Genomic DNA, 27,255 nt, shown 5'->3' with positions numbered 1-27,255 from the left:
TAACATCAGCCAGTACTGCTGATTCTGAAGGCCCTGGGCAGATTTGATTGACATAGCAATGCACTAAGGCTGAAATCCAATTGGACAAAAAATATAGAGACCACATAAATGTAAAAGAAGCAGCTCAGTAATCAAGAGAAACTTTACAAAATTAAGAGAATTGATTAGTTGAATACATTAATGGAGCTGGAAAGTAGAAAATTAAAGTTTAGGTTGAGAATATATGTTTGTGTTTCTGATAGATTTTAGGCCAGCAGAGAAGGCTTTGAAGGCCCTCACAGTCCACCACTGGTAGAAACGGAGTCACCTACTTTGGCTCCTGGTTTGTCTTTGTCCTCAAGACGCCCCAATTCTTCTGGTCCCAAACTGAACAGCTCCTCTACAAACAATACAAAAACAACACAAAAAAAAACAGATTAAGGAGCTGAATGGTCTCCTGCTGACCTGTTGCTGCTGTCTGTACCTCTAAACTCTGGGGTGAACAGCAGAGTCTGGAGCAGAGAGTTGAGGTAGCAGGTCCCTCCCTGATTTTTAATGCCGCACAGATTGCTTCTTCCTCGGGGTGGAGGCGGTGGCTCCTCGCCCCCTTTAGCAGTCCTCCCTTTGTTGGAGGTCGAGGCGAACCCTTCGTCCTCTTCCTCCTCAAAAAGGTTTCCAAACATGTCAATGTGGGTTTTATTTCTCGGTTAATTTCACTCCCAGTTGCGATGTGGATGTTTCCTCCCAGTAAAACGCCTGTTAGCACTCCGCTGTACACTCTTGCTATCTCATCTTGGTCTTGCCAAGCTCCCGGTTGATAATAGTCGGACTGACTCGAAAATAAGAGGAATTCACGGGGCTAAACATCGCGACCAGACCCCGGTGTGAAAGCTGTGGGTGTCTGATTGAGTAAATCAATAGCAGCTTTGATAAGCTAAGTGAAAAGACTCAAATCTATCAGTCTGTCACACACACAAAAAAAATGTAAATAAAAGACACTTTGATTTATCCAAACAATGCCTATAAATAAACCTCAAATATGGCTTTCAAAAAAAACTCTTTCTCCTGCTGTAAGTCTCAAAACAGAAAGCTGGCGAAACGTAAATAGAAACACCATAGCTGAACAGTAGGCGGCCATGATTCTTCCTGGGGGAAAGCAGCCGCGATGCATTGTGGTACTTGTAGTATCTCGCATGGTCAAAATGCGCCCTTGACAGGAAAATTAGGGATATGTTTGGAATACTTAACCTTAACATATTCTTAATCAACGATAGAAAATAAAATATTGAATAGTGTTTCATTTTTTTATTATTCTTTTTTTCAAACAGAAACATTTGGTTTAAATACCACATTCCCTACAGGCTCATATAACTGAAGCATTGTGGATGTTGTAGTCTTTAGTTAGAATCATTAACTTTAATTGTTTGCTGGTGGTTAAAATGATTTATGTAGCAAAAAAAGCGATGTTAACCAAAACAATTTAAAAAAACAAGTAAGTACAAGTAAAGAAAAACTTAAAAGTGTATTCTTGACATTCTGACATGCAAAGCATTATTAAGATAAAAGCCAAAATCTAGTTTCAAACTTATTGCAGTCAAAGGCAAAAAGTGTATGGGGGACCAATCCTGCCATAATTAAAAATAAATACAGACATAAATAAATCAGTCGTGGGCGGTGAATATGGTAACTAGGCCTTGAGTGGGTGCCCCTCAACTTTATACTTTTTATCCTTTGATCTCCATATATACATAGCGCAGATGCCTATCTGGGGGTGTGAACAAATCAGCCTATTGTTAACACTTTGAACGTGATGTGATAACATGGATGCAGCTATAAAGCCACCATGTTTGCTTAAGGGTACATTTATTTTTAAGGAAGCCATGCGTGGTTGAAGATGATGGGCTCGAGCTCGTTCTCCAGGTGGCCACAGGTGCTCATACATGCCCAGCATGTCACAGTGAAAGCTGCGAAAGATGAGAAGTTGGTCAAGGCGACGTGTTTAGTACTGACAGTGGACCACTGGATATCTGTCATAACTACCTCGGTGTTACTGCACACCTCATCGATGCAAGCTGGGAATTTCACACCTTCGCTTTAGGTAGGCAATGTTATGTAATTTTAAATTTCATTTTACCACGACACCTTGAATGATTACTACAAAATTATTTTTGCTTCTTGATGATTGCTTTGGTGAATGTGGGTAAAGTGGGACGCTTTTTGAAAATGTTGGTTCAGTGGTATTATGTGATGCATTTTGGAAACAGGAAATGAGCCCCTGGTCTAATGCGCCATCTGACTAGAGAAACCTGTTCAAAGACTTACTTTCACTTATTATTTAGGTAGCACACACATTTCATCCTTATCATATTTTATTCTTACCCTTATCTTATTTTATTCTTATCCTTATTTAATTCATTTTCTTATGTTATTTCCCGCAAGGGATTATTAAAGTAAATATAGTAATTCTGATTCTGATTAATGAATCCCTTTGGCAGAAAACAAATTACCCATTTTAATCTGGATTAATTCCAAGATAACAGTGAAATTAACCTAGATTTAAAAAAATGTATATATATATATATATATATATATATATATATATATATATATACATACATACACACACATATATATATGTATACATATACACACACACACATTTGGATGTCAATTTGCAATGATGGGTGTCAAGGCGTTAATATCACCACTTTCACATTTTAACAAAAGAAACGATCAATAGTATTCAAATATGAAATGTAACAAGCGCAGGTATAACTGAGACAAAGATTAGTGTGAGCGAGAACGCTAAGATCAATTAAACAAGAAGCCCAGGTAAGAGAACCGCAATCCTCTACCTCATAACCACAGCTCTGACACATTTACACAATCAGGAGCCGTTCAAATTCAATATGCATCTAAATACCAGATAAAATGGAGATTAAGTGTGAAAATAAAATATATATAACACTCACAAGAGGTGCTGATTATTTACAAACAAAATCCTTCTTCCTGTCTTTGTGCAGGAAGTCTTTGTATCTCCATTAAGGATCAGAATAACTTTTAACAAGAGCAAATCTAAAATGCAGATTGTTGTTAGCTTAACTTGGCTGTAAATATTTTGCTCTAACTGACCAATCAGAGGACAGAAAATGCTGACAAATGTGTGGGCCCTCTAGCTGCCCCCAAATCGGAAATATTATTGGTTGAAGAAAATGCTCCTCACTGATATTGTTAGGTAACATCAACCAGTACTGCTGATTCTGAAGGCCCTGGGCAGATTTGATTGACATAGCAATGCACTAAGGCTGAAATCCGATTGGACAAAAAATATAGAGACCACATAAATGTAAAAGAAGCAGCTCAGTAATCAAGAGAAACTTTACAACATTAAGAGAATTAATTGTTTTGAATAAATTAATGGAGCTGGAAAGAAGAAAATTAAAGTTTAGGTTGAGAATATATGTTAGTGTTTCTGATTGATTTTAGGCCAGCAGAGAAGGCTTTGAAGGCCCTCACAGCCTCATTGAAGTAAATGGTCCAAAAATAAATAAGCATACAATTAATTGCCCCCCAAAAATACAATAAACAAATAAATGTAGAGAGAAATTAAATTATACAGTGAGGCATAAATGTATATATTTCTTTTAATTAACTTCTTTGTTTTTCATCTTTGTAATAATGACCTTATTTATTTATTGTCTGTTATAATCTTCAACTTTATTTATTTATGAAATAAATAGGGTAAAAAAATACAAAGGAAGAATAAACTTGACAAAAATATTATAACATGCACATAAATAAAGAAATAAAGAAATAAGTAATAAAAAAAAAGTTGAAGATTATAACGGACAATAAATAAATAAGGTCATTCTTACAAAGACGAAAAAAGAAATTAGCTATTTAAAAGAGATATATACATTACGTCTCACTGTATAATTTAATTTGTATCTACATTTATTTGTTTATTGTATTTTTTGCGGGCAATTAATTGAATGCTTATTTATTTTTGGAGCATTTATTTATTTCTGTATTTATTTTTAATTATGGCAGAAATGGTTCTCCATAAAAAGCTGCTGTCCAGCAAAGTTTAAGATCACAGTTAAATGACTCACCAAATAAAACAAAGGTTGTGTTGGAACAGTCGTTTCCCTACGACATCCTCATATTACATGAGTTACCTCTGTCGATTTTATAATCTTTTACATTTATATTGACAAATCCATGAAAAAATACAAAACATAAACATTTAAGAACAGCAGGGGAGTGAGGGTAATAATTAAAAAATGTGTGGTTGAAATATTTCAATTAGATATGTTTAGATATATTAAAAACATTTTTAAATCATTACAACACTAAAAACATTGCCTCCTACAAGCAATAAATAAATGTAGAAATCTTAACTGCAAAAAGTAAAAACAAAAGCATATTTTCAAGTATATTTTAAATAGAAATAAACATAAGAATGACAAAAATATTTTTGCAAGCTAACATGAACATACAGACATGCAAAGAATTTTTTTTCTGCATATTTTTTCCTATATCTTTCTGCCATAAAGGTGCTACATTGGGATACACACATCAAATTAATTAAAAAAATGTACAAATATAACATTAAAAGGCATACTATAAATCGCTGTTATTGAAATATGATAATTTGAGGGCTTGAGCTTTTATCTGTTTCCCATAATATTTAAAGAATAAATCCACATCATGTGTTAAAATGATGATATGATAAAAGTTTTGCCATTTATAAAGAGGCAATTAATGGTTTATCAATGCATGAAAGCTTTGGTAAAGTTCTTTTTTTTTATTAATTCTGTTCAATTGTTTGAAAATAAATTGTGTCTATAAAACATAAACTCTCCAGTATATACAAAGATATATTAAAACATTTACATGACCACAATACATCATAAAGTAATTGAAAACACAAAGCCATTTGCACTCTGTTTTAGTAGGTTCTGAGCTTGAAAACTTTGGAGAAAGGCTCTGTGGCACTGGAGTAGATCAGAAAGGATTCTCCATTAGTGCTGAAAAACTCCCAGTCACTGCATCCGATCGTTGGGAGCCAGTGAACAGGAACAAATCCTTCATATCCCTGCCACCTATAAAAAATAAAAATAAAAAAAATACATAAAAAATTACTGTTGACTATGCTTTGCAAAACTATTCACACCCCTTCAAACTATATTTCAGTGTTGTCCTGTTGCAATGACACACTTTAGTGTATTTTCTATGTAATAGAAATACCAAATATGAAGTACATGTTAATTTAGTTCTATTTAATCTAATGTGCTAATATGTGATCAGGTTTAAGACGAAGTTCCCATAAAATAACCCAATGTTTTTAGTTGTAACCTGACAAAAAAAGCCCTTAAAAATGACACATCTATTGTGAGGTATAATACATTTATTTTAAAAAATGCAAGCGTTTTCTTTTTTTAATAAAAAGGTACACACTATATGTAAGTGTTTGCTTCTAAGATTGTTTCATGACAGGTGCCCCATGGCAATAAGGATTGACGAAAGACATCACACTGGGTGGGGACTTGTTGACAAGCTGAATACCTGTAAAGAATGCTGTTGAGAGAGTAGGATTCTCCATTATATGAGTTTGCAACAACCAAGAAATATTCTTCCCCGAGGCTGAAGAACTCCCAATCCAAAGCACTGCAGTAGGAAAAAGATGGTTAGACGGAATGTCGATAGAGTGAAATGACTGCAAACATTTTTAACCACAAATAATATTTCAAAGTCTGTGTTTGTACATGTACATGTATCAGATTTGTCTCATTACCTGTAGGTAACTATATCCTGGAAGCGAACAAATAGCTGTCCACTCATGTCAAGCTCATAGATGGTTGAGTTGACGGTGTACTGGTCGGGTCCATTGCCCTCCAGTCTCTGACCATTAGCTACAACCAGAAATACTCTGCTGCCAATCTGGAACATTTCCCAGTCTGTGGCGCAGAATGTCTGCAGTAGCAAAAAGTCAGTCAGTAAAAAGCTTCTAATAGGGTGCAATTAAGTCCAAAATTGTTCAAACCCCTGGTAGATTTAAACTCAAAATTAGTATCATTTAATAAGATTAATTCCTGCTAGGACTAGAGACAGACATCCCTCAAAAGATGAATAAAAAGTGGTCAGGTAGTGGAATACAAATAATTGCTTTGGCCTGCATTTTAATTAAAAAATGTCATTTTGAAATTATATACAGCCTACCTCTCTTAACAATCAGTGGGAAGAAAAAATATATAGTTCATCAATCAAGAGCTTCTTATAATTGCCTTCCAGCTCTTAGCATGTTTCTGCTGGTGTTTTAATGATTTCTCTTTGGTGATGTGCTCCAAGCCTTTGTGGTTGTAATGGCTTCCTTCTAAACTTCAGATTAATTTACAGATTTACTTTTCGATAAACCGGGACTCTGGTTATTAACAACATTAATAATCACACTGGTCAGATGAACGATGTTGGTCGAACAGAATCTGACAGGGATATGAATGTTTTTTTGTTTGTGATTGCATTTTTTTTAAGTAGAAGTGTCAACAAAGATTTAAGTTGTAAACAACTGTTTAAAGGGGAAAAAATAATAAAAGTTAAAAATCTATTAGAAGTTGCTGTAATATTGTGTAAAGTCTTTAGAGAATAAAATTAAAGCGTTTTGGGCAATGTGGCCAAATTTAACCGTAAAAAACAAAAAACATATCTAAAATTGTTTAAGTACCAATTGGTTTGTTTTTTTGTCAAGAAATTGCAGAAATCACAACCATTAGGAGATATATGTATGAAGCAGAGTTATCCCATTTAGCTTATAAATGGATCTGGACATGACACCACAACCAACCCAACCATGTTCCAGTTGCAAGTCTCTCACAGAGTGATGTGCTAATTACTCTGCTGAGAGACAAATTTCCCTTTATAAGAAGAACAACCTAGCAGGAATGTACTTAACTGCCAAATTACACACTGCTTAACAGAGGTTGAACTCTTCAATACTGATTTAAAGGGATGCAAACCATCAGAGATAGAAATTAATCCACCATTACCAGTAGCCAGATTTGACTTTGTGAATGGAGCTCATCTGCTTTTTTGGATTTCTAAACTCAGTGTGAATTTTGAGGTTAAAATCTGCTACCACTGCTAAAAAAAAACAGACAAAATGATATGAAAAATGTAAATCTGCAAGCCTATCTCTTTATTGGTTGTCAGAAATGTACGCCTTTTATTAAAAAAAAAACATTCTCGGTCATGCAAAAACCCATAGTTTGTTTCTTCCAAAGTTTTTGCACGGTTTTTTAAGTTTGCAAACAAATGTTTATTTTAAATAGACTAGCTGCAGCAACAAAACATTATTATTCTAAAACCTACAGTATTTATATCGCTGATGTATAAATCATAATTAATGGTGCAACCCATATTAAAAAAAATTCCTGCTATGTTTAGATACTGGCCTGCACATTGCTGGACTTAGAGTGAATACAAGAGTAGTTACACCTAAAGGAAATATGTCCAGTGACACACACACAAAAAAAAAACAATTAAATATAGACTCAAACTAGTTGAGTTGACATAATTGCTAAATCAATTTGCATGGCAAGAAAACAGTGAGTGTTGTTTAATCATAAAAAAATTAAAGGAAATACGGGAGCTAATGCTTATTGAAAAATGTATTTACTGTCTTCTCTGGTATGAGCCAAGCCAGCTGTCAGAAATCCAGCTTCTCATGTTTCTTTGATGATTTCAGGTGATTTATTGCAACCAGCCCCGAGGGGTTCTCTCGAACCCCCTCCCCACCTGTGGAGTTCCCCTTCATTACACATTTCTTTGTGTTTTGTCGCATGGCAATTAATGTGTCAACACACTCACATCAGATGTAGCCAGATACAGATAAAATAGTTCATATCAGTTACAAAGCACCTCCATCACTAGGGCAAAGCATGCCAAACCACAACCTCTATCTTGATCATTGTCCTTCCTTCCTTCCTTCCTTTCTCTTTTCCTGGCTAGATCTTTATAATCACCATGATACAGATCTCATTAGCTGAAATCAACCCCCAGCAAAACGCTACCATCAACTGTTACAGTGAGTAGATTGGCAGTGATACTATAATCAAATAAAATCCATTTTAAGTCCACTTTGTACCATTTTGATGTAAATGGGATCTTAAAACACACCTTGATTCTCTGGAACACTTGGAATCTTCCATGGATCCAAACATAGATTACAGAGTCCACAGACATGGACACTCCATCAAAAGCATTTGCCACCACTAGGAAATGGTACGGTCCAACTTTGAAGAACTCCCAGTCATAGGCTCCCAAAGTGATCAGCTTCTGGTGGACCTCAAAAGACTTTGTTGATCTGTTCCACTTATAAATCACGCTGCTTATGGTGTGATTATTGTTTCCTTAAAGACATTGTAAGAGAAATAATTTATTTATTCAAGCTGCATTTCCAAAACAAAAAAGAGCCACTGAAATATGGTGCCAATATGGGTTATTAAACTTAATTTAACATCACATAAATATTGCCAGTTCTGGGTTCGATTCGCGGCCCGGGTTCTTTCTGCATGGAGTTTGCATGTTCTCCCTGAGCATGTGTGGGTTCTCTCCGAGTACTCCGGCTTCCTCCCACAGTCTAAAAACATGACTGTTAGGTTAATTGACTTGTCTGAATTCTCCTTAGGTGTGAGTGTGTGTGTGAATGGTTGTTTGTTCTGTGTGTCTCTGTGTTGCCCTGCAATGGACTGGCGACCTGTCCAGGGTGTACCCCGCCTCTCGCCCATTGACTGCTGGAGATAGGCACCAGCACCCCTTGCGACCCCACTCGGGACAAGCATGTCAGATAATGGATGGATGGATAAATATTGCCTAAGTGAATTCTTTAAATGGAAGAAATCTTTCTCAAACAACGTGTTGTTCCAAGTCCCTTCAAGATTTTGTCACAACTGGCAATGTGTCTTTTTATGGAGGAATTGTTCCCCATTGCTTTGCAAGATTCTTTTAATTAAGCCACATTACAGAGTTTTTTTTATTATAAACAGTTTGTTGAATATTAGGGCATGTTAGCCGGACATTCTATTTAATCTGTGCTCCAAGAGAGATATAGGCTGTGTCCGAACGCCTAGTGGATGAAAAGACTCAAAATTTCCCACAATGCATCTCAAAAAGTAGTGCTCATCCACGGTCACAAGCAGATGTATCTCAGAATGCTTTCCGAGAGCTCTCCTTGCAAAGTGTTAGTGGATTTGTTGTCACAGCGACCCGCTGTTGGTTAGCGACAGAGGTGACAAATAAAGATGGTGCAGGCACGATGCAGGGAGGCAGAATCACGTGACCAACGTGGAGCAGAAAGTAGTGATCATATGTCCAAACAGTAAGTTAACTATATGGTCCACTATATAATCCCCGTTCTATATAGTGATTGAGGGATTTAGGGCTTCTAGCAGACGTTACTTCAGACACAGCCATAATGTAGCAAATCAATCCCAGACCACCCCACTACCACTACCATGCTCGACTGTCAGCAGGTTGCTTTTGGACTGAAAGTATTTCTGAGTTTTATGCCACACATAACCTTGTCTAAATATTCCACTGACAGATCATAAAGTCTTGGAGATCCTCAAGATGTGTTTTCACAAATGTAAGAAAGGCCTTTGAGTTCTTAAACAGTTGTGGTTTTTATCTGAAAATATGTTATTATCCAGTTTCTGCCTTTTCCTACAGTGGATTCAGAACCTTAACTGAGACACGTCAAGCTCTTAGGTATATATATGGGTCATTTTTTGACCACATGATAGATGATAGATGTCAAGGTTGTGTCTCTTATCTTAATTCCTTTAAATTAAGCATCTGTTTCTTTTTTCGATCTTTTCAGCTGCTTAATATTTACACATAGGTTTGGTTTTAATATTTAACTGATTCTCCAAGATAGTAAATAGAAATATGGTTAATCATAGTTTAACCACAATTCAACATGGGGATAAATATTTTAAAAACTTTTTTTTGTATTTGCACAAATCATCATTATTAAACAAATTGAATATAGAAGAGCAAAAACATGAGTAGGACTGTAATATATTACCCTTTCTGTGATTGGCCACAGCAAGATATGTCTGGTCATTAATGTTAAAAGCCTCCCAGTCTCGAGCGCAGTAGGTCTGCAGGGTCTGGAACTTCACAAACTGTTTTCTTCTTCTGCTCCATTTATAAATCACAGAAGAGTCCGATTCAGACTCTTTCTCTAAAGATTTGTTTTTTTCAGTCCCAGAGTTTGACACCACAAGATAAGCCTAGGAATAAACAACAAATTAGAGGTCATCAAAGCTCCAGTTCAGGGTGCGATTTCAAAAATTTAGTGAGAAATAAATAGATGTGATTTTTCCATCGGTTTATACCTTCTTTCCTATTTGGAAATGTTTCCAAGCCAGAGCTCCATAAGTGCTGATGTTCTGGTAGAGCTTGAAACCCAATTGGGTCCAGAGATACACAGCTGAACCAGAGGCTGAGGATCTGTGAGCCATAGCAGCCATAAGACCCACGCCCTGGATCTGAAACACCTGAAAATGAGAAAAAACAAGAAAATTAGTTTTAAACCAGGCAACAACGCAGCATTAAAAAAGTAAAGTTGGAGAAGTACCTCCACATCATGAGTCTCAGAGCTGGTTATAAGGTCCTGATGCTCCAAAACATAGTCCAGTCTTTTATGGTCTGTTGGTGTTTAAAGAAAAGTGATTTTGCTATATATCATAAGAAGAGAAACTTGCTTGTTTTTAGAATTTGGATGCATACCCTCCAACACAGTGATCCACACTGATCCATCACAGACATAAAGTCCTTTTTTGAGAGGATTAAACCACAGCTGGCCTTGCAGCAATGCAGAGCATGGCTTCTCCAAACCCACCAACAGTCGTCCTGCAGTTCCTGAAGGATCGGATTTAGGGCAGAGCAATCAGAGCGAACTCCCCAAGATGCATTCCTTGTGAAGTCAATGTACAAATTACCAGAGGAAGTTGCATGTCTGTCATTCTGCCTCTTTCTGACAGGCAGGTCTAAGAGCAGAGGGGGAACTGACAGAGCTGTAAGCTGGGGGTCAGAAGACGGGCAGATCTGACGGGAGGCATCCGTGTTTGGCACGAGAACCAGTTGTCGCATCAGGCCCTGAACATGTGGCAACAGATGAGATATTCATCTACAAGCGTTTGGGATGGTATCAAATTTCCTTAAAAATGCATCATAGTTTTAAAGTCAACTTACTGAAAACAAGCCTTTCCATCTCCCCCGACTGCCAATGTGGAATCTGGATCCCTGAATGCTGAGATCTGAGAGGAAAGGCCTCGAGGGAACACTGTAATAAAAGACAATCTTATCCTAAAGGGCCAATACCGCTTTATCCTGGTATTCATAACCCTTGGGTTTTTGCTGTTTTTTGTTTTTTTACATATTGTCATATTTTACACATTTTAATGGATTTTACTAGGATTTTGTGTGATTAACTTCACATATAGAGCATCTGTGGAAAGTGCAAAGCAAAGTTTTCAAAATATTACAACATGTTAAAATCTGAAAACTGTGGAACGCAGACACAGAATATTTATTTAGTAAGCTGATACAGATATACCTCACAGCTGTGATCTTTCAAGATTTAAACTGGCGATACAAAACACATAGAGACTGCGAAAAGCATCTTAATTCCATCTTGAAGTGTTTCAAGCCTTTTACAGCAATGTTTAACACTTTTCCACTGAGAGACTGTTAAATAAAATTCTTCTATTCAAAATGGCTAAAGCTCTGACTGGTTGGATGACTGGTTAAATATAAAGGTTGTTGTCTATCAAAAGGTTATTTTTTCTGATAAGGTCTGGGTTTTCCTTGGCTCATTATAATACCTGCGCAGCTCAATCTTTTTGTTGGCTGTTACGTAGGAGGTTGTTCTCCTTCCTCGTAGCAGGTCTGTTGCAGCCTACAGCAGAAATTCTGTTAGGATTGTCAAACATTTAGCTACCTTTTTATTTGCTTAACCCGATTTCCTGTCCCCACTGAAAAAAAGGATTCCCAAAGTATTATGCTCCCTCCTTTATGTGTCCCTATATTTAGACCAAAAAGTTAAATTGTGGTGTCAATTGATTGGAATGCCTTATTACAAATTTTCACAGCTTTGTCACACTCCTTTGATAATAATTTTCGGGTGACAGAATGAACTGTGCTCCATGAAAAACTCAATGCTCGAGATTTTGTTTAGATTCCACCATCTTGGTCTTTTATGGAACTCTGGTCGAATCTATAGGCCCTGGAGTCTGCAGGGCGAGTCTTGGGCCACTCATTCCTGCTATTGAGCTATTCTCTTTCTGAAGAAACCTTGTAAATGCATTATGCATACACATGCATACTGTTTTGCTTGAAGGTTAACATACCCTCCCAGTAAAGAAAATGATATATTCACACTAATAATTCAAATAATACAAAATGGAAAACAGTAATAATTAATAAAAAAAAGCTACTAAATAGTACTTAAGTGAAATAAAATATTGATTTAGAATTTAGAAAAATGTTGGACCGGATTTTGTTTATGTTATTGTGATGAAGGGGAGCTGAATGCACATTTTTATTTGTCAAAAACAGAAAACTGTGTTTCCTCTTTTTTTATACACTTCAGAAATATTTGCTGCTCTGTGACAGTTAATCACCACGAATCCTAACAAATAAACTGAAGTTTTTCTTTAATCTTTATTTTTTCTTCCTTTGGCACCTTCTTTTTTTTTCTTTGACTATTTGAACTAATGTAACGAATAAATTTATCCACTGTGAGATCAATAAAGTCAATCAATCAATCAATCAAAAAAAAAAGTTTTTTTTACATAATTTCTTTCCATGTAATGGAAAAAAAAAAGGTTAAAACCTTTGAAGGGCACCGTTAGTTATTTTTGGTGTATAAATTAACTTTATTGCTTCCGGCTAAAGTAATACTTGCATTTTGGAGTAAAGAAACAAGAACATGAGACATGAACTGTGTTCTTAGAGCTTCAGAGATTGTACTCCACTGTATTTCAGCATCCATCATTCACTGTCAGGGTGCAAAGGTGTGACTTTAAGGTGCATATACATTTGAAGAAGTAAGACCATTTTGTTGTGGTCAGATATCAGTGTCCTATGGGTAAACAGGGTGAGGAAAAAAGCAAGAACAAAGAAAGCTGTGCTTACATTTCCAATGGTGAACTGCAGTCCACTGTCAGCTTCATGTGTTGAGGGCCAATAACTACAACCAGTGTGTGCCACTGGTTTGGAGATAGATGCAGACCTTGTAAGCTCCAGTGCTCTGCTGTTTTCCCGTGACTTTTAAAAATAAAGGTCAGGCCATTCTGGGATAATTTCAGGCCAAGAAGGATCTCTCCTGGTTTCCCATCATTTTCCTTTTTCTTCTTCCTATTGGGCTGCCGCTCATCTTCCGAAATAAATTTCTCATTTTTATTTTCCAATACATCATCCTTCTCCTGTGCAGGGCTCTCCACATGTTTTGGTCCCATCAGAGAAAATATGTACTCATCTCTCTACAACAAAGAAAATAAATACACTATAATAAGAATTTTGGTTTTGATCAAAATTAACATTTAACTCTTTGAAGATATTTCTACTTCAGAACATTTTTGACCAAAACTGACATTTTGACTTTTTTATTACCTGAATAAAAAAAGATTCTGCTGCATCGCCATGGTATCTATGAAAACCTTACGAGAGTACCTTAGCCAGTGTGACAGATGCTTACCTTGGGTGCAATGCGGTGTACTTTTACTGTAACAACAATGGAGAACTCTTTGGGGAAAAGGTCACAGTTCACCAGGAGCTGGGAGGCAAGGAAGCTCATAGATGTATCCGGGCTGAGAAACTGGACCCCCCTCAGTCCAGCTGACTGCTTCAAACGCACCCCAGGGACAACTCTGGATGTGTCCCTCTCAAGGACAAAAGACAGAAGATCCAAGGGAACTAATTCTGAGGGAAACAGACAATAGGCCACAATGGCTGTTAACGGTATGCAATAAATAGCTGGAAAACAACAAACATAAAAAAAAATAGAAGTTTTTTTTTTTGTTATTGTTGTTTTAATAATCTGAAGAGATTCAAACAAAAAAGAGCTCAGAAATTGTTTGTAATCCTCTGATTTATATATTTATGATTAAAGTTGAACCAAATGTTTCTCTATTATATATTTCTTTTCTCCTGGGCTGTATGTATTGAACTGCATTCATCTACCCTTTAATTACATTCACATGGTTCCTACAATTTGTGTATTTTAAAATTAAACCTTTTCCAGGATCAAACTATTTTTATATTAGCTTTAAGATAACTGTTTTTATTCTATTTTTATATATTTGTTGTTGCTTGTTTATTTGTTTCTTGGAACCTCAATCAGTGTTAATCCACTCCACTTAAAATAAATATAATAAATAAATAAAATACTGAGACTTGTAAAATATGGACAAGTTTTGGGTCACTTTTATTTTTCTTCTTATTGTTATTAGTGCAACAGTTATGTACAACTTTGTTGATCTATCACATAACCCAATTAAAGACTTAGTGGTTTGGGGGTGTGATTTACCAAGAAATTTTAAAGTTAGGTTTAAAATTGAATTAAGGTCTAGAAACTGTACATTTCTATGCAGTGATTTCTATGAGTTGTTACTTATAAACAACTAGATCTAAAAGGCAGATTTAGAGAAGAAAAATCATGAGAGGTTGGTGAGGTGTCACTGGAATATTCAGCTGTAAACCATAATATCCTAATGTTTATAGAAATGTAAAAGTCCTTACTTGTTTGTGAATGTTAAAAACACTCTCCCACCCCTACACATATGCACACAAGCACTCCCCATGAGCAGACGCAGACAGTTGGAATTATCCAAAAGAATTTTAGCTGCAGGGCCTTCCCAGCTTTTAGATGGAGCCATAAACAATCCACTGGGTAATCATTAACTGGATCACTTGTGTTGACCTGAGATGAAGTGACACCTCTAAATTGTAGAATGAAACAGAATACATTAAATTAAATAGCTTCTCACCTGTGCACTGTCTCCAGACGTCTGTCGTTGTCTCTGTGACCCTGAAAGCCCAGATAAGGAGCAGCAGGAATATGTTCATCGACATTATGAACGCGGTCTGCCTCAGTTGCCTGCTAACAGGAATGTCTCCATGTTCGAGGTAATTTCCAGTCTGTTCTTTCTCCCTTGGTCTTTACCTTCAATGATTCATGAAAGAAAACCATGCCTCCTTCATCTTGATCCCAGTAAGAAAGAATATGTTCAAACTTGGAGTCTTATATCAACTTGATCAGATGTACTGATGCAGCATGAAAGGTCCCTGTGTGTGCTGAACCAAATCCACTCCTCTGTGAAGGGAATCCTGCACCTGCAGCTCCTTTTAAACACCGGAGCCATGCAAATCACTAACCGGCATGTCACTCATCCTCCCTCGACCACAAATTTGGAAACATAGACCGCCAGAGGGGTGTGCTGCCTGGCTGTATTTATATGTTTATGCTTACAGGACGCTGACAGACAGATCAGGAGGGGAGGCACACAAAACTTCTGTGTGCAAACAGATGCAAAATGTCAGTCAAAAGTCAATAGATTCAGTCTTAAAGTAAAGCAAAAGAACATGAACACCAGAGTGCCATCTTTGAACTGATGTATGAATGCATATGAGCTGTGTGTTTTAGGTCATAACCTATGAGAGAAAGATACAGTGCCTTGTAAAAAAAAAAATATTCACACCCCTTGATCTTTTTCAAATTTCCTTACAGCTGGAAGCTTTGATGAATGTGTATTTTTGTGATAAATGAACAAAAAAGTGCACAAATGTAAATATCAGAATATCTTTTTTGGGTTGTTTTAATGATAAGAGTGAGAAAAGTATTTGTTCATATTCCATCCCCATTTACTCCAGGTCCCCTAGATAAAAGCTGGTGCAAACAAAGCCCTTCAGAGATCCTATATGTAGTAAATGACAACTATAGCTGCTCTATGGAGATCTTAGAGGTTTGATAAAATAACAGTCATGGAAACTTGATGAAAGATTATTTATCTCTAACTATATTAGAGGTTATATTAAACCTTTGAAACCCCATTCTCTTAGCCTTCAACCAGCATATTAACAAGGCAAATGCATTCTGCCTCTCATCTTCATTTACATTAAAATAACAGCCAACTGTATGATCTGTATCCATTGAACAATCTTTCTTCCTGGGAGACACGGGTGGGTGGTAAAATCCTGTTAAGGTAGAGAAAAGTCGATGCGCGCTGCCAATATCTTATGAGTTTCCTTATTCCTGGTTTGACTCATCCAACGGCGCTATGATCTTATCACTGTTCCAGTTCAGATTAATTAGACCAGTCCCTTTATCAGAGATCTGGGATTCTATATATAGACTCTGGAAACAAAGAACCCAATTTGACTTTGTTAAAACAATGTAACGTTAATCACGTTTTTATCTTTTCCTTAAATCATCCCAGGCTTTGTGAACTACAGCACCCCTCTGTTCCATTGTGTACAATTGTATTTAATTAGTATATTATAGGTGCATGAATGAGTGCTATAAAGTCTTAGATTATTCAAGAATCAAATCATTTAATATAATCATGAAACTGTAAGATTGTGTTGAGACTTTAGAAATGTGGGCTCATATTGTGGAAGTTAAAAAATTACCAGAAAAAAAAAAAAAAAAAAACATTTAACTTTAACAATAATCATAAAATGTGCATAACTGTTATGGCTATTGTGCATTTTATATAGTCATATTTTTTTTGTATTTACATGCAATAAAATTGGTCAAAGCATGAAGTTACTAATTCATTTTGGGAAGTTCCTTAAGAGTAGTTTACCCAATGAGTTTTGTAGTAATTCAGTGCTGCCATCTGGTGGTCATTTCACATTTGTACATCAGTGGGTAACATAAGCAGTTAAGAGTATTATTGAAAAATAGATTTGCTGCCATTTTTTAAAGACTTTAATCATCAAAGAAAAGATTCGGTAGGAGAGTGTTTTTACCTAAGAAAAAAATTGTTTTTGGGTTAAATAAACATGAAACTAACAACATTTCTGAGTACCAAACTATATTTATTGTATACAGTAGTAAAAGACCACAAATAATGTACAAATCAGTAGAGAAACAAACAAGACGAGACCTGGACCCCATTCTTCATCCATAACAGTGTAGTTCAGCCAGTTGCCAAAAAGATTTCTGTCCAGATAAACCCAGTTGGTAAAATGCAAAGAAAATTGGAAAGCCGATTTGTAGGTACAGATAAAATGTGCTCTTATATCTGTGATGGAAGCTAAATTCACAATCATTGCCAGTAAATAATCTGTGCACAATGAATTACTTACCCCTTCTCTAACGCACCATTCAATGAGGAGAGATGGATGTTCAGGAGTTATTTGTGAACTTAAACATGGAAATTACGAGTTTAAATAACAGATTGCCAATATGTATTTTAAAATAAATGGATAGTGCCATTTAGTCCACCGATAAAAAGGACGCATACAAAAATACAGCTGAATAAGATGGGAACAGTTTAATATAAAAGGGAAATGGCTTTTTAACAGGCTGAGGGACACAAAGGGGGTTTGCTGTTTAGTTATCTTATTCAAAGTGAGACTAAACCTGCTTATTTATAGCAAAACTAAAACTATTGCCTTTTCTGATAACTTTAAACCTCAAAAGCAACCGTAATGTTCCACAGGACCCCCAAACCAGCATGATTTTCTGTAGATTTTTTTTTTAAGCTCCAACTGTAGATTTTTTTTTTTTAAGCTCCAACTCATTTGGCTCTAGGATGAAAGATTTTGCTTCAGACCAGAAAAGGATCAAAAATAAGCAACTCTTTAAACCGAGCTCATCCCCGAACAAAAAAAACCACTGGCTGACTTTCCTGTTCTCCAGATACAGAGCGATGACTGTATGTTGCATGTTGCACTTCGAACAACAAAGAGGTCGTCTGAGATACCTTCTCTGTTACGTTGCAGAGCATATTTTGTCTTTAGTACAGCAGCTCAGCAGGAAACACGTCAGAGAAAATGACATGTGCTTACAATTTTCTGCTTTAGCTGAGTGTCCATGCTCTCAAATAGGAAGCTGCTGAACTTAAGAGAACAGTACTCAGGAAATCCCAACTCCTGCTGCAAGAAGAGCTGCTTGTATCACAGGGACTGATCATGACCGGCTTTATAGGCAAAAATAAAGACGCATATATTACTGAGAAAAGGCGAAACCCAAACCTATTTCAGCGGCACAGAATTATTTTACCCCCTGAGCAAATGGCAATCTGTACAACAGACAGTTCTCCATTAGAAGCTGGGGAGCAGAATGCTAATGATCTAACCCAACACCTCAAAATGTTTAAACCTTGAAATTAAACATACATTGAAAGAGAAGCAGATGATCTTTGGAGTACTGTTCTTAACCTCACGACTAATTTAACAACCATTTGGATATTTCGATACAGAAAGAAAAAAAATATCTTAAAACCGGAGGCAAAAGTACAAAACAATGAAGCACCTAAAATACATATGTTCAAAAAAAAAAGAGAAAAAAGCAAAGGAGGAGGTCGAGTTCAGATGGTGCTTCCACTTCAAAATATTCTCGCGCCCCACCGACAGTGACCCCTGAACAAAAAACCAGCAGAGCCTTTTACGGTTTCTGTGGTGAGCCGTTGGTCCAATTAGAATCTGCAGCACCAGAAAGGAAGAGAAGGTCCTGACTGGTCATCCACAAAGACCGAGAACACTGAAGCTCAGTCCTGACTAAGAGAGTACAGAAACAGCTGAAGAGCACTGACACGTCAGGCAAAGAATGTCTTTAAAAAGAGAAAAATAATATTAATAATAGTCATAACAATAAGCTGGCAGGAGCAAATGGGGAGGGAGAGAGGGTGAAGGTGGTTGAGGGCATGGTCTGAACATGGCCTTCTGTGGGGTAGGTGGGGATGCCAGGGTTTAGCAGCATCCTCCAGTCTGCTGCTGGAAAACATCTATGGTGTCTTCATCCTCCATCTCCAGCTGTAAAAAAGTACAAAGATAAACCTCATATTTAATCAAACAGTAAAAAACCAAAACAATAAAAAGAAACAAGTACAATCATGTTTTAAATGTGCTGTAACCTGTAAACCTTACCAAAAAAAAGCCAATAAAGTGCTGTTCTTGGACAGTTTTACCTGTGCAGGTGTATCCGTCTCATTGATTGGCTGGCCATCAAACCTGAACCTGATCTGCCTTATTGAAAGACCCTGTAGATGAACAAAGCAATAAGTGAATGAACAAGTGAAAAACACATACATGCCAACAAAGGTATTTAAATGTCTTTTTCCAAAAACAGAACCTTGTAAAACTACTCAACTTCAGGGTAGTGTAAGGGTAGGTAATTTGTATGCATCAGCCAAAAATCAGTACTTTATCAAGTCTTTGAGTTTGTCTGCAAACATCTTTGCAATGCTGACCGTCTGTCCTGGTCCAAAGTCTTTTCCAGTCCCCCCAATATTTAGCTACACCATCAACTCTAACCAGCTCCCCAGTCCCTCACTAAAAAAGGCCTTTGCACAAGATGATGCTGCCACCACCACCGTGTTTGACTGCGAGGATGTATCAAATGTGCATTATAAGAGCGAACGTGGCTTGCAGGTTACCTGTCGTTCGCAGTATGCCTTCATTAGTTTGCTGAGCGGTGTGTGTCGTTTGATTTTGAACTGGACGACTGACCCATCCTGTCCTGCAACTTTGAGGTTGATGTGGTCGTTCTCAGTCTTTACTCCTTCCTGCAGACAAAACATAACATCAGAACCAGCTCTGGTAATAAAAATAAAGCAGGTGTATTTTTAAACCATCAGAATTGAAAGGCTGCTGAAACAGAAGTGGGGTAAATTATGTGGCATAAAGGAAGACACCAAATAAATTATTGAGCGATATATTTTCCTAATCACCACTTCTACCACAGAATATTTAGTTGAATTTACGAGCAATAAAATAAAAAAAACAAAAACAAATGAATAGGGGTCTGTATTAAAGAAAATCGCCGTCAACATCGCCGTATCTGGGAAAAAACATTAGGCCTCAGAGTGTGTTTTTCGATGCTAACGTTAGCATAATTAGCTCGAGGCTAGGTTAGCACACCGGCGGTCCTTTGGGATCAACTGGAAGTTTAGCTTCAAGCTAACGTTGCTAACTGCTTTGTTTTGTTGCGCGTTTGATCCAACCAAAACCTTTCTAAATGTAAGCCAAACCAAACACAACAGCCCAACGTTAGCATTTAAACGGGTGCGTCATTAGCCGTTGCGATATTTTGCCGCTAACTGCAGCTGCGGCATTATGCGGCGTTGCGGAGTTAACGTCTGACCCTTTCGACAAAAGAGATTCGGAGGGAAAGATATAAACATTTACTGCAGTCAATTTTCTTCTGAAATAAAATATGAAAGTTAACGGGATGTTTATTAATTTTCCACCACGATACAGCGGCTTAGGTGCTTACTGAGTCTATGTTTAGATGTGCGGGTTCCCATTCATTTTGCGAAACTAACACTGCGCCAATTTGGAGAAACGTGCAAACCAAGGCCTCTAGATTGCACATTTACAGGAATTTTTCTTTGCTGCAGCAGCCCCGACTCAGCATCCAGTGCCGGTAAACTGCTGTAAGCCTCCGCCTCTTACCTTTGGCTTTTCCTCTGACATCTCGGTTGTTTTTTTGTGTTAGGGTTTACAGAACAGACCGACGCCGGGCTTTTGTCGTCTTCCTGCCGCCTTCTGCTCACTGTTCTCGTCGATTGCGGGTACGCGCTCTTTAGACCGATGTTAGGAGTAAACCATTGGCCGGGGAAGTCACGTGGTCATTTCATCTCGGGAGCGCGGATTCGGGGCGCGCACACATACAGAAAGTTCGATCACGCGCCCCCCAAAAAAACTGAGCTTTTTGAGACCCGCAAAGTGCATCTTTTACTGTTAATACAATTGAAACGTCACTCCTGATGTATCTCTAGTTTCTTTTAAATTAAATATTAGTGTATAGTGTAATACATTTTTTCTTAAGCGATGCCCCATTGAGTTGACTGCTCTCCAAGGGGATGGGTTAAATGCAGAGGTTCATTTCTCCAATGTGAGATCAATAAATTCCAATTATTATTAATATTCCACACCTCAATCCCACAGAAAGGACTGCCTTCACAGAAAAAATGTAGGTAAACACCACCTCGCTGGTCAAAAGGGCACAGAAGCGCTTGTACCTCCTTAGGAGGATGAGGATGCCCATTCTGACCAGCTGTCTCACTGTACTGTGTGGAGGCTGCAGCGCCTCCACACAGACACAAGACTGGAAGAAGGTGAGAAGATATTAAGAACAGTGGAGAAGATCATCTGGGCTCCTCTTCCCTCCATAAAAACCATTTCATCCCAGCGCTGCATGTCAAGAGCCCATAACATCATAAAGGACTCCTCACACCACCAAGCTCACCATTCTCCCTACTGCCCTCTGGGAAGAGGCTTCGAAGCATTTGATCCAGGTCCAGCGGATTCTGCAACAGCTTTTTGCTCGCTGACAGATAGCTGAACTGTTGAAAAAACTTGGTCAAGTCAGACTCTGCATTACACTAACACCAACCTAAAAATACTGCATATTTGCACCATACATATTCGTCTTGAAATGCTCTGAAGTTCCGTATCAATGCATTTTTGCACCATGTTTTTTTCTCCCACACTGTTTACATTTGATCACTGCCGCACTTTATGAAATATAAATGTTCACTTCATTGCTACGCTTCAGTTGCTGTCTGAAAGCTGTAAAAAACAAAATTTAGTTGTTCAAGGCTAAGTAAATGATGCTACTCATTTCCTTGTTGCAGGCAATGCATGTCATGCAACACTCAAAGATTTACATAACTGATAAGCTTCTTTAGGAATGTAATACCTTTTTTATTAAGAAGTGGTAAGTCCTGGGCAGATCAAATCTCATTAAAATACTGCATAGGGACAGGAAATGGGCTTTGAGCCTCGTGGCAGATGTAAGAAACTGAGAAAAGGCAACAAAAAAAAGGTAACAAAAAGCATCTTACTCATCAAAAAGCATCTTACTTTTTTATTTAATTGTAAGTTAAGTACAATTTATTGAGATCAATCAGAACGGGGTCTTCAACAGGGGGTCCATGTCCCCTAGGGGGTCCACAGAGGTACTGCATGGGGGTCGCGAACGTTTTATTTCATTAGACTTTTTTTAAATTCCCCCCAGCAATTTTTTCCACCAATCGAAATGTCTTTAAATACACATTAACATGAATTCAACACACAGTAGTAAACGGATAAATGGGGGCAGAAGAAGTCTTTCAGTCATCAATGCACACATTCAGTGACACACAGTAGCTCTTTCTGCTAACACAATTTCATACAATATATATATATTTAGGGGGTCCCCGCTCCATCTCGCCATCAGTTTGGGGGTCCTTGGCCTGGAAAACATTGAAGGCCCCTGAATTTGAATATAACGGCAAAGCTAGTAAGGTGTCCTAATTTGTTTAACAGCTGTACAAATATAAATTTATTGGTCAATCTTGAATTTAAAAATTCATAAAAAAAATTGCAATGTTACATTCGTCTTCCTTAAAAGTCCAGTCAGCAAGGACTAATCAATGGGTTTTCTCAAACACCAGATATACATTAGGACTTGCTCAACAGCCGATACCGCACTGTGACGTCACAAACCAGTAGGTGGCAGTAGTGTACTTTGACAAACATGGATGTATCCAGTAAAGCACAGTCAAATGAAAATGACTCTTAATTAAAAACACTTATTTATTGAACAGTATGTAATAATTTCATATTTAAAGCACTTTGTATTTGAAGGTGCAAGAAAAGTAACAGTGGCACATATTTGTGAACATAAAGATGAATATTTAACCCTTTAAAGCCTGGACCCTTAAATTACTGACAGAAATTGACTTTTTTTTATTATAATAGTTTAAATGAAATTTCTGAGAAATTATATAAAAAAATACAGTTTGTATAAGTTAAATTAAATAATTTATTTGCATCAGTTTTAATACATTAGGGATTTCTGCATAATCATTTATATTTTTTCTGTTCGCTACATTTGTGTAACTCTGTGTAAGTCAAGGTTTTCAAGAATAATGAAATAGAAAAGAACCCAGATGGTTTTCCCAGAGTTAAAAAAATAAACATCAAAGTTAGTGGATCTGCAACTTTCGTTAAAAAAAAAAACGCCTTTCTTTAACAAACTACTAGGTTTAAGAAGCACATTCAGTGAGAAAGGAGACAAAAAGCAGTCTAAAATATTTTATTTAATAGAATTGTAACTTAATGATACATAAACCTCAGTAAAATACTATGCAGAAATAGTTATGATTATGAACTAAAACGAATCAGTTTCACACCACTTTAGTTATGAATTGTTGTAAAAATTCCCACAGGAACAAGCAATATTACAATCATTATGGCTGTTAGATATAACAGAGATAACCAGAAAAGTCATTAAAAAGAAACTTTAATTATAATTTCAAAATCAGCAGCAACTGAAACTGTGAACCTACAGGTTTTCTTAGGCAGAAGAAATTTACCTTTAAAATCTAAAATAACTTTGATTTTAAACAATTTCACTATGTACTAATAAATAACAATAATAATAGTATTAGGAACCAGAGAAAAAAAAAAAAAACAAAAAAAAAAAACCTTTCCTGGCTTCCCGTTGCAGCCATGTATCCAATTTCAGTGAACAGATTTGATCATCAAAAGGCAGGCTGCCTACGGAAAACTTCTTTAAAATTTCATCGTTTAAGTTTCCATCAGATATTGGATTCACTGCAGATAGACAAAGCTACAAATCAGGAGCTGTGCTTTTTGCTTAAAAACTTCCGCATGTGGATCTCAGGAAAATCTTGCATATGGGTTTGGCCCATTCAGTCCTACAAAAAAAAAAAAAAATATTGAGTTCAGTGTTTTTTTTAAATAAAAAATAAGACATTTGCTTAAATTCATTTAATAGAATAAAAAGGAGATCTCATCTTAACATTTCTAAGCATTTTGTGAGCATTTGCTGAGTTAAGAAATTTTAAATGAATCAGGCTGATTATTTCTTAATCTTTTACTTTTAATTTTAATGCACCCTAAATGCACCAGGGGGCATAATCACAGATCCTTCCTCCATAACCATCACTGTTACCAACAACCTTAATAAGTTGTTGCATCCATGCTGATTTTTGCACAGTTTCTGTTGATTAGATAACATGCTGCTCTCATTTTTTTGCACATCTCTGGTGTTGCCATTTTTCACATACCCATTATTAAAAAAATGTCCACAGCTGTTTATTGATTATTTATACTACAGATACAACGTATTAAGATTGTAAAAAAACATTGTACAGTATAATATTTTTCCATTTTCTTAACTGTCTCACTGTTATTTTTATACATTTTTCTAAGGTCCACATTCAGTCCACTTCTACTATAACCTTTTGCTGCTGCTGTAACTCCACAATTTCCCCATTGTGGGACAATAAAGGGGTTTTCTATTCTATTGCACCCATATAGTTTTAATGGGTTTAATCAGCATTTCATTCATGATTAACTTTTAATTACTTATAGACTTTGAGTAAATTAGAGTGAACTACTATTTGGCGTTCAATCAATTTTTATTTTTCCTGTCAACTAAATATAGTTGAAGGGGAGTGCTTGGCTTAGTGGTTAGAGCAGTGCGCTTGTGCTCTGAGAAGGTTGCAAGTACCCGGTTCAATCACCACAGCATCCACTCTGGGTTCCTGAGAAAGGCCCTTAACCCCACACTGCTGCACAATGGCAGCCCACTGCTCCCTGAGGGGATGGGTCAAAATGCAGGGATAAACTTCTCCAATGTGAGATCAATAAAGTTTAATTAATTATTAGAAATGGAGAGTAAATTCAATCTGGGTCAAGACACTGGATCAGGAACTCCATCTTCAAGACTAAGGTTTAAAAAAAAAAAAAAAAGTAACTAAATCTTCAAAATAACAAACATCCCATTTTCGTATCAAGCTCATTTTTAGGAGGAATTCTGAGAGAATTCTTAGTGTTTTCACAGAGTGATTTTATCATCTCAAATGTAAAAAGTTGAGTTTGTCAAACTCCTCTAGGATTTTATATGTGGAGCTCGATGTGTTTGTTAGTTAAGACATGGCAGTGCAGTGGCCCAAGACCTTTTCTGGACCATGGTCTGGTATGTCAGACAATATTTATCTATCAGTCTGTCATTATAGTGCTCTCTGGTCGCTATGGTAACATTAAACATGCCTTTAAAAATAAGTTACCGCTAAAACAAAGCGCATGAAAACAGCCTATTAACTACTTACAGTGAGTATCCAGTCATTTTTTTTTTTTATAAAAACATCCTATAGAATCATAATGGAAGTTATTTTTTCTTTCTGTGCGGCCCAGTTCCAAATGATACACAGCCGGGGATCACTTTGGTAGAGGACCTGTGATGCTATGGGCAGGCTTCTAATTTAAATGTCTGATGAACATTTATACTCTTTGGCAACATGAGCAGGAGATTCTATACAAAGATCAATTCCATGGTCTAAATCTGATCAAAAGCAGAAGAGAGAAAAGTGCAACAGAGATTCAAAGACTCTGCATGATCTAGACACATTGTTCTAGCTAGAATAGTCAGAATCTTGTCAAATGTACAAAAAACATTTTTTAAAACACCAAGAACCATCCTTTTGACAAAAGGGGTTGCAGAAAGCAGAGTCTGCTGATAATTCAGTTGTGAATAGGAGAGAAAAGCTCACCATATTTCTGCCTGATCTCCTGATGTCTCTGCTTCATCTCTGCTCTCCTGTAAAGACAGAACATCCCTCCATGAGCCAAAAACTGCCATTCAGGTCATTCTTCAGCCTACCCAGCAGTTTAAGGAGTCACATGGCATGAAAACCAGTTTGGGCTGATTACAGCACAACATTTGCATTTTTTGCTCCTCATCTCCACAGCGTTATGCAAGAAACCTGATACAGATCATGACTAGCAAAGAAACAGCTGCCACCATGATTCTTGTCATAAGGCAGAAAGCATATATAATGGTAAAATAGGGCTCTCATATTTTGCTGAATACACACATATCCCAAATGTAAAACTGCATGATATTTAAACCTTGTATGTTAAAAACAGAATATAAAATAATTTTCTATATCCCCAGATTTTATATTGTTACAGCAATAAACTTTAAAGTGATTAAATATGATGAAATGCCAATTTTATGCAGAACACAATCATGATATTGATGTATGAAAATACAAGATGGAATGGATACTTCTGCAAGGCATTGCTTATGTCTGGGAGATAAAAAGAACAAGAATACATTTAATCACATTTCCTGTCATCCATTCTCACCTTTCCTCCTGCTTGGTTTTATTTTTATTGGCTTGTCTCATCATCTTGGCCTCAAATCGACCGGATCTGACACACAGACACGAGATTATTGTTGGACAAAGATTAAATCATGTCACAAGAAAATCTACAAATTTCCCATAATCCACAGCAAGGCCAAAAACGATAAAGCAGAGGTGGAAGCAGAAACAATAGTGTCAAAAGGGATCTGAAACAAAACTTCCACAAAACCCAATATGTAACTGGAAGGTCTACACACGCACACACACACGGTGCATGTTTTGACATGGTTATAGACAGAGATGTCTGTGTGTGTGTCTGAAATCTTTTGACATGGCTAAATGAAAAAAAAAAAGCAAAACAATGGCTTCCCTTCCAGGGACACATGAAGTATTTACTTACCCAAAGTTCTCGCACTTGCAGCAACAGAACAGGCAGACCATGAAAGCAATGATGAGAACCGCACCGAGCACAGACAGCGTGATTATCAATATCTGGAAGTTCACTGCAAAAAAAAAAAAAACATTTAAATGTTACAAATCTTTAAATTTGAAACAGATTTTAAAAAACAACACCAACAATGTCACCTACCTGCATTTTATTTAAGTGATCTCAAAGATAGCCTTTTCCTAAAATAGCCATTTCAGAAATGTTTTTAATACTCTAAGGGCCTGATTTATCAAGATCCAATTTTGCGTGCAGTAATTTGCGCTCGCAAACTGGAATTTTGCGCAAGGGGCTGAACCATGGTTTGCGGGTGATTTAACAAGAGTGATTGCGTAACTGGTGGCAGGTGCAAAACTGTTGGAGACGCCCTATTTAAATGATGGTTTTGTGTGTTTTGTGGTTTGCGGCAAAGTATTCCCTAAGGTGGTATGT

At 36.8% G+C, this 27,255-nt stretch overlaps 4 protein-coding genes across 5 annotated transcripts in view; all 4 read right to left on the bottom strand.

Moving 5' to 3' along the window:
* Positions 1-1,122, bottom strand: part of usp40 (ubiquitin specific peptidase 40) — a 24,188-nt gene extending 23,066 nt beyond the window's left edge. For both annotated transcript variants that reach the window (XM_015392739.1, XM_015392740.1), the window contains exons 1-2: positions 464-1,122; positions 312-379 (exon numbers count right to left, since the gene is read on the bottom strand). In XM_015392739.1, the coding sequence (XP_015248225.1) occupies positions 312-379; positions 464-662 (267 nt within the window). In that variant the 5' untranslated portion in view covers positions 663-1,122. The remainder of the gene's footprint in view (positions 1-311; positions 380-463) is intronic.
* A 2,787-nt stretch (positions 1,123-3,909) lies between these two features.
* On the bottom strand, positions 3,910-15,376 carry LOC107096172 (thrombospondin-type laminin G domain and EAR repeat-containing protein-like). Its single transcript, XM_015392708.1, has 13 exons — positions 15,033-15,376; positions 13,742-13,965; positions 13,180-13,526; positions 11,236-11,326; positions 10,983-11,139; positions 10,771-10,902; positions 10,619-10,689; positions 10,377-10,538; positions 10,064-10,271; positions 8,155-8,387; positions 5,777-5,955; positions 5,548-5,649; positions 3,910-5,084 (listed from the first exon to the last, which is right to left on the bottom strand). The coding sequence occupies exons 1-13, from the start codon at positions 15,115-15,117 to the stop codon at positions 4,931-4,933; spliced, it is 2,145 nt and encodes a 714-aa protein (XP_015248194.1). The 5' UTR covers positions 15,118-15,376; the 3' UTR covers positions 3,910-4,930.
* A 2,365-nt stretch (positions 15,377-17,741) lies between these two features.
* Positions 17,742-20,801, bottom strand: LOC107096192 (small ubiquitin-related modifier 3). Its single transcript, XM_015392743.1, has 4 exons — positions 20,668-20,801; positions 19,650-19,778; positions 19,182-19,253; positions 17,742-19,026 (listed from the first exon to the last, which is right to left on the bottom strand). The coding sequence occupies exons 1-4, from the start codon at positions 20,686-20,688 to the stop codon at positions 18,964-18,966; spliced, it is 285 nt and encodes a 94-aa protein (XP_015248229.1). The 5' UTR covers positions 20,689-20,801; the 3' UTR covers positions 17,742-18,963.
* Positions 20,802-23,032: 2,231 nt separating this feature from the next.
* Positions 23,033-27,255, bottom strand: part of LOC107096171 (pituitary tumor-transforming gene 1 protein-interacting protein-like) — a 10,000-nt gene continuing 5,777 nt past the window's right edge. The window contains exons 4-7 of the mRNA XM_015392706.1: positions 26,779-26,881; positions 26,380-26,445; positions 25,782-25,828; positions 23,033-23,921 (exon numbers count right to left, since the gene is read on the bottom strand). Coding sequence (XP_015248192.1) covers positions 23,884-23,921; positions 25,782-25,828; positions 26,380-26,445; positions 26,779-26,881 — 254 coding nt within the window. The 3' untranslated portion in view covers positions 23,033-23,883. The remainder of the gene's footprint in view (positions 23,922-25,781; positions 25,829-26,379; positions 26,446-26,778; positions 26,882-27,255) is intronic.

Source organism: Cyprinodon variegatus, unplaced genomic scaffold, assembly GCF_000732505.1.
Source record: "Cyprinodon variegatus isolate N-32 unplaced genomic scaffold, C_variegatus-1.0 Scaffold604, whole genome shotgun sequence".
In the NCBI taxonomy this organism is placed as follows: Eukaryota; Metazoa; Chordata; class Actinopteri; order Cyprinodontiformes; family Cyprinodontidae; genus Cyprinodon; species Cyprinodon variegatus.
The sequence above is the reverse complement of the archived record's forward strand: the minus strand, read 5'-3'. Positions and strand labels throughout refer to the sequence as shown.

What these genes read in the sequence shown, in the direction of transcription:
- LOC107096172 (XM_015392708.1), bottom strand. Translation starts at nt 15,117, where the DNA reads ATGTCGATGAACATATTCCTGCTGCTCCTTATCTGGGCTTTCAGGGTC. An exon ending in TACACCGCATTGCACCCAAG is followed by an intron (nt 13,527 to 13,741) that starts GTAAGCATCTGT and finishes TCTTTGTTGTAG; the next exon opens with AGAGATGAGTACATATTTTC. An exon ending in CTCAACAGCATTCTTTACAG is followed by an intron (nt 5,085 to 5,547) that starts GTATTCAGCTTG and finishes TATTTTTTATAG; the next exon opens with GTGGCAGGGATATGAAGGAT.
- LOC107096192 (XM_015392743.1), bottom strand. Translation starts at nt 20,688, where the DNA reads ATGTCAGAGGAAAAGCCAAAG. An exon ending in TGTCAGAGGAAAAGCCAAAG is followed by an intron (nt 19,779 to 20,667) that starts GTAAGAGGCGGA and finishes TTTTGTCTGCAG; the next exon opens with GAAGGAGTAAAGACTGAGAA. An exon ending in AGACGGATACACCTGCACAG is followed by an intron (nt 19,027 to 19,181) that starts GTAAAACTGTCC and finishes ACTTTTTTACAG; the next exon opens with CTGGAGATGGAGGATGAAGA.